Here is a 6,570-nt window from a genome sequence, read left to right as displayed (position 1 = left end):
AAGCTGACATTTTTTGCAAAGCAATCAATGACAAAAGAGCTCCGCTTCGGGCAGAGCGCGCTTTTGTGAAGGAGCCGAGGCATTCCTCCGATGCGACAGCCTCAGAAACGTTTGCTGGTTCCCTGAGATAAGAGCGCAACCACCCACCCGCGGGAATTTAATGCTTTTGCGAGTCATCCGAAGCCACGGAGGTCCAGAATAGAATTTCCCTTGTGGGAATCTGTAGAGATGGAGAAAATATTTCATTTGCTTTCATTGATCTCTCATCGCCGGGGAGCGATTCTTTTTCCCCAGGAAAGGGACAGGGCTGTGCGTGACTTCTCAAATCTCTCTGAAATACCCTTGAGGCAGGGCAGGGTGGAATCATGGCACAACCTTGAAAAGCAGAGCTGGTCCTTCCCAGTTACACGGTAAAAGGAAACCAGAAACCTGACCCAAAGGAGGCCTCGTCCTTGCCAGTGTTACTATTCAGACAATACTTACCAGTGGAGGCCTCAGCCAAGAGGAGATAAGCGGGAACCAAGCGCAGAGAATCGGGGCCGTACACTTCAGCACCGAAGTGCAGCGCTTGCAGAGCTACAGGTATCGCTTCTTCGTGCTTTCCATCCCAAATAAACTCCTGGGCAGTGCTCAAGGCGAGATCCATGATGTATTTCTGCAGGGAAACGTGGTAACGGGACTGAGCGAGCGAAGGGGAAGGGGAAATAAAATGCACAGTCTCTTTCTACATTCAAGTTGGTGAACTGTGAGACAGTGATTGTGATGTTCTTTGTGCCTGTAATTAACAGATGGAAATTAAAGCTGTCATATTAGATCCTGGCTTTCGTTCCTACTTCTAGCAGGAACAGCTTTGGACATCCTCTTGGGTCATGTGGTGTCTTAAGAGACGAAGAATCCTTTATGCCTACCAAAAAAAAAAAAGGGGGCTAATAAGGCTGCGGTGCTAAAAGCTGTGAAGCACAGAAAATGATCATCACAAGACCATCGGAAAGATTAGACAAAGGGGCTACGGCGGGGTTTTGCAGACAGTAATAACGGTGACTCACAGCAGGCAGCGGAGCGTGGGGTTCGCAGAGCCAGTGCCAGCATGGCACACCTCCAGCTGCGGGAGCCGCCGTCTGGAAGGGAGGAGAGAGCCCCTCACACGGGGCCACGGATTCCTCCCACCCTCTCCCGGCCAGTTCCGGGCCTGGTATTTTGGGCGCGGATTCTGGAAAGGCCGTCAAAATCAGAACACCCTCGTGCACTGCCTTAAAGCCTCTGCGCATCCATCACCCGAGCCAGTGGGTCAAGCAGCTTCTCCGGCATTTCCGTAACACTGCCCGTCCGTACGGCTGCGTACGGCTGCTGCTCCTCGCAGTCCACGCCGTGTTTGGTCTTTTCACCCTTCGCGGCATCTCATCTACTCACCAGCTCCATAATCCCCCCTCCCTTGGAATGCCAAGTGCTCTACAGCAGCCGTAGACACGGCGCCTTTATCGCGTGCCGAGGGATGGCAGTGGGAAAGAGCCAGGATGCTTATTTATCTGTTTCTCTTTGCTTTCAGTGTAGTTGTTGGCAACTCCCAAGGCTTCTGTGTCAGCTTTTCACACAAATGGCACAGCGGGAAAGCTGCCTGGAAAGAAATCTTGTTGCTGGTGTGCCTAGCAGTGCTGTCGTGGTAAGTCAGCAAGACGCTTGCTCTTCTCTTGCTAGAAGGCACAGGCAGGCCTGTGCAGTGAGCACTGGCAGAAAATCCCATTTTACCTCTTTATCGCCTTCTGTTTCCCAGCTGTGGCTGAGCCAAGGGCAGAAAAAACCAATCCCAGTGCTTCTGGCGGCCAGGCTTTGGCATTTTGCTGAGCTTTAAGTGCTTAGAGAGGCAAAAAAGAGTCAGGCTGTGGGTGAAGGAACAGCTCAGGGACGAGGAACTTCAAGGACAGTCTGTGAGTGTTTCCTGGAGAGCCTGGCTGTAAAAAACGGATGTTCGTTCTGGATGAGAGCTTGGAGAACTCACTCCCCAAGTGATAACACCCAGCTACAACTAAGAGAGCCAAGAGCTAGAAAACACAGCCGTCACTCCCTCTCTAGCCCCTGAGCTACCAGCAGGTAGAGAGCGAAAAAGGCACGAATCAAACCCAAGCTCTGTTGCGGGAGCGTGTGGTGCCCGGGAGAAAGTCAGCACAGACTTGGGACAAAGAGCAACAAAAGCTGTTATTTGTCAGGCTGCCTCCTCTGCCCGTGCCACTATTTCTCTGTCACTGCCGGTGCCATGCGTGGGTATCAAGCAGATTTTATCTGGGGAGGCACCAGAATCAGCATCGTTCTTTTTTTTTCTGATATTTTTTTTAGCTCCTTGTCGATAGGACCATTGTTGCTTCCCATGACAGAAGCTATCTTCAAACATCTGCAGCGAGGATAAGCTAAGGGTTAGGCTCCTGCACGGCTCCCAGAAGGAAAAGAAAGGGCAGGAGACAACAGAAGCCCTGCAGTGCTGAATATTTAAGGCTGCGAAGTTACAAGCCTTAGGGGGATCGTTAGCTTTGGCCCCGCGCTGTTTTTCTTCTTGCCTGTAGCCCGGGCGCCCCCGGACCTGCACGCTTTGGGCTCTTTTCATGTGTGTTGCAATTACAGAGGTTTCTCTGAAGATGCCCCCACGCAGATTTTTTCCACCGGTTGGGGTTTGAGGAGGCTGAAGACCCCAGCTCCGCTCCAGGTGGGAGCAGAGGGTTGTGAACACACTTGGGGTTGGGCACCACATTCACTTACTCGCTCACAGGCGCCAAAAATGCCGCCCTGCTTGAAGAAACGCTGATTTAAAGAGCAAGGCAGGCTTCCAGCCAGTTGGAGTTGAAACCTGCACTCGGCAGGGCCAGTGCAGGCGCTGGAGGACTGCTGGAGCTGGCTGGGGCACGGATCTTTTCCTGTGCCCAGGGGCTGCGGTAAGCTGACATCACGCAGGCAGGTGAGGCCGGTCTACAAACAGAAACTTGGAGCTGTGTCAGTTTGGAGGTGCCGTCTGCAGGCACCCCCCCGGCTATGTTGACAAAAGCAGATTTCTATCAACAAAGCTCTGGAGTACAGACAAGGTATGAAACTCATAACCTCCTGGCTCTCAGCTTCACGCACTTTCCCTTAAGCCAAAGGGCATTTTTGCTGTGCGCGAGCTTCCCTGTGTCCCGGCTGAGGCTGGAGCCGCGTGTTTTCTAAACAAACACCGTGCAGGAGTTTGTGAAGTACAGCAGAAACGTTTAAAAAGAAAATAAACCTGTGGAGATAGGTTTGAGGCTTTGAGCAGGAGGTTTTTACTCTGATCGTAGCTTCTCTCTGAGCTCCCAAAGCATTTTTTTGGGGCTCTGTGAATAGGAATGTGACGAAGCCAGCAAGATGGGCCATTAAATAATTTCACTCTCTCCACAGAGCTCTTCTGCGGCCTGTCAGGCTGTCTACCCTGTACCTTGCTGTACATAAAGGCAGACTCCATTTGTAGGCTAGCAGCTCCAGTCCGGCTGCAAAAGCAAGCAGGTAACCAACAGGACGTTTCCACTTTGTCACTCGTTTCTTAGGAGAAGAGGAAGACAAAGCGTCCCTGTACATGTTGTTCCCAGATTCTATTTTATTTAGGTAGCCTGGAGACAAAGGTCAAAGCACAAATGTAATAGGGTTGTTAAAGATCTTGTAAAAATCTCTGCTCTGGAAAACACTCTGACGATAAATTCTGCTCTCTCTGACTTTTCCCATGAAGTCATTCAGCTCAAGCTGCAGGTTTGCAGCCGCTGTCAGCTCACCTGGGTGTGCACTCTGATCTGGGAGTGACTCTCCCTCCTCCACCAGCCCCGTCTTCCTGCTGTCTTCCCCAGGACCTATTAAAAACAAACGATTAGCTCCCAGCTGATCAAGGAGTACTCCCTTGATCTGGCGGCCACGTGCTCGTTTGTCATGCATGTGGCATCATTTTAATTGCTATAAACTCAGTGATGTAACAGCAGATGCCTTCAACATCAGCCTTCGATATGTAGGTGAAGTTTCTTGGAAAAAGTTTAAGCAGCTAAGGATGTAACAAGCCTGCCACCACCCCTGATAAGACCAATTTTAACTGTTTTTTCTTTTTTCACTGCAGGCTTTATAAAAGATCAACTTAAACGCAACCTGGAACAAAGGAGCTGTTGCATTTCTCCTGATGCTTCTGGTCCCAGAGTGCTCTCACACACCTTCTTTGGACTTTGGTCGACAATTTTGCCTGTGATTTTCAAACAGACGGGATTTTCAAAGGCAAACTGAGTTGTCAGTGTCCAACTCCTAATAAGCCTAAAGGCATCTGCTTCCTAAAGCCTGTCACAAGCTTTCCCCAAGCAGGAATTTAATCTACGCAGGTTCCACCCCTTTTAGACTTTCTCTTTACGGATGCTCAGAGAAAGGCCACAGCAAGGAGCCAGTCACCAAAGCACGAGTGCCTGGCCCAGAAACAACCTTAAAAATAATCTGCGATGTAAAATCCAGAAGATTAACGATATTCTTCTCGGTGGCATCGTTTGATTGTTACCAGCTTGCTTTCAGCTCTTCTGTTCTCCTATTATTCTGTGATTAGGAGTTATGCAACGATAGAAGGATAATTTATTTTTACGGGGAAGATCATTTTAAGCAGCAGATGCACTTGGGTGGGTTATTTTATTTTCTCAACATTGTGGAAAAGCAGATCCTGCCACCCCGTAAACAACAACAAAAAGCCAAACCACTCGGGCTGGAAAGGAGCTGCACATCTGCACCACCCACGAGGCCAAAAAAGCAGAGATAAAAGACTGCAGTTAGTGGGAAAGGGTGTTTAAAGTCGGCCAGGTAAGCAAAGGGAGGGGACTTGATTTCTTTGCCCCTCTGTTTTGAGAAAGGGGAATCCCTCTCCTCAGCGAAGGATGAGGACAGCCCGCAAGAAGTGAAACTCAGCTGGATCATGGACTGACTGGGAAGAGGGATTAACTACCTGGCAAGGCAGGAGATCCAGAATTGCTGCTGCCTGAGGAAGCTCAGGACTTTGAGTAAGGACTGTGAAAAAGGAACAAAGTTCTTAGAATCGGAGAGAGGATGCTCCCATTCCCATTACTACACAGTTTCTGTAAAAAAAAAAACTCTGCGACGAAGTACCAATCAACCAGCGAGGTGCCCTCCCAACACAACATACATCAAAGTGTAGGAAGAAGAGATCTAATTGAATTTCACTGGTGGCACTTTGAAGCGGTATTCACTTTTCTTCACCAGCTGCTCCATGCCATGTTTTCTTTCTCCTTCAGACAGGACACGAGGGAGGGACGTATGGATTAGAATCAGCAGCTGGCATATACACTCATGGATACTAACCTAGTCAGCTTTTTGATGATCTACATCACTAACAAAATAAAGGAAGAATGATATTTTTGTTTGCTTGGAAATGATGTAAGGAAAGATTATTGCCTGTCATCTTCTGGACTTTCATCACAAGAATCACCCACAACAGCCGCCTGCCCTTAGTCTGCTCACAGAGCACCTGATATATACTTGATATTCCCAGATGGGAACACGGCGCTGTCCTGCCTAGTCACCATGATTCTGTAGGTCAAAACTTTATTTAAATCCCTCCCTAAAGCTCCCTGGCTTTCAACACTGCGGAACACGAGAAAAACAACACAACAAAGGCAAACGAACCTCAAGTCATTGTGAAACCAAAGGCACGTAGAGTTAACATATGCCTTTGGCCAGGTTCTTGTGTAAGTAAAGGTATTTGTGTAAACATCTAGAAAGCTCACTGTCCTGCTCTCTGTTTGATGCGGGCGCCGTAGGGAGCCAGGAGGAGAGCTCCAGCCGAGCGACTGCGCACCGTGCCCCCTCCGGCTCCTGTCGCCCTGCCCGCTGAGCTTCGTCCTGGGCCTTCTCCCTGTCCCCATTTGGGTCGCGTCCCTGCCACCCAGGCTTCATGTCTGTATCCTAAGGCTGTGTCCTGAACCCCATCTCAGGGCCAGTCCCTGCCTCCTACCCTGTCCTTGTGTCCCAGACTGTGTCCCAGGTTTTGTCCCTTTCTCTCGACCCTTGTCCTGGGCCTGTCCCTGACCCCTGGGCCTTTAAGATCAACCATTAACCCAGCACTGACAAATCCTCCACTAAACCACATCCCTGAGCGCTGTGCCTGCCCGACTCTTAAATACTCCAGGGATGGGGAATCCACCTCTGCCCTGGGCAACCCATTCCAACGACCAATAACCCTTTCAGTGAAGAAATTCTTCCTAATATCCAGCCTAAACGTCCCCTTGGCACAACTTGAGGCCATTTCCTCTCATTCTATTGCTTGTTACTTGGCTGAACAGACCGACCCCCACCTCGCTACATCTTCTCTCCAGGCTGAACAACCCCAGCTCCCTCGGCCGCTCCTCACCACACTTGTTCTCCAGACCCTTCCCCAGCTTCCTTGTCCTTCTCTGGACCCGCCCCAGCACCTCAGGGTCCTTCTTGTCGTGACGGGCCCAAAAGTGAACACAGGAGATGAGACGCGGCCTCCCCAGCGCCAGCCCAGGGGTAAAATCACTTCCCTAAGGGGGTCCCTTCTCCCTGCACCCCGTCCCGGCC

The 6,570-nt window shown here is 50.3% G+C and overlaps 1 protein-coding gene across 1 annotated transcript in view; it reads right to left on the bottom strand.

Annotated features, from left to right (window-relative positions):
- The window catches only part of ZMYND12 (zinc finger, MYND-type containing 12), a gene marked incomplete at its 5' end in the record, with an annotated part of 10,641 nt that extends 5,282 nt beyond the window's left edge, over positions 1-5,359 (bottom strand). Inside the window, 2 exon segments of the mRNA XM_009876934.1 lie at positions 484-679; positions 5,230-5,359. Of these exon segments, the coding sequence (XP_009875236.1) occupies positions 484-679; positions 5,230-5,359 (326 nt within the window).
- Positions 5,360-6,570: the final 1,211 nt, after the last annotated feature.

Source organism: Apaloderma vittatum, unplaced genomic scaffold (genome assembly GCF_000703405.1).
Source record: "Apaloderma vittatum isolate BGI_N311 unplaced genomic scaffold, ASM70340v1 scaffold31079, whole genome shotgun sequence".
In the NCBI taxonomy this organism is placed as follows: domain Eukaryota; kingdom Metazoa; phylum Chordata; class Aves; order Trogoniformes; family Trogonidae; genus Apaloderma; species Apaloderma vittatum.
This window is presented reverse-complemented; position numbering and strand designations above follow the sequence as displayed.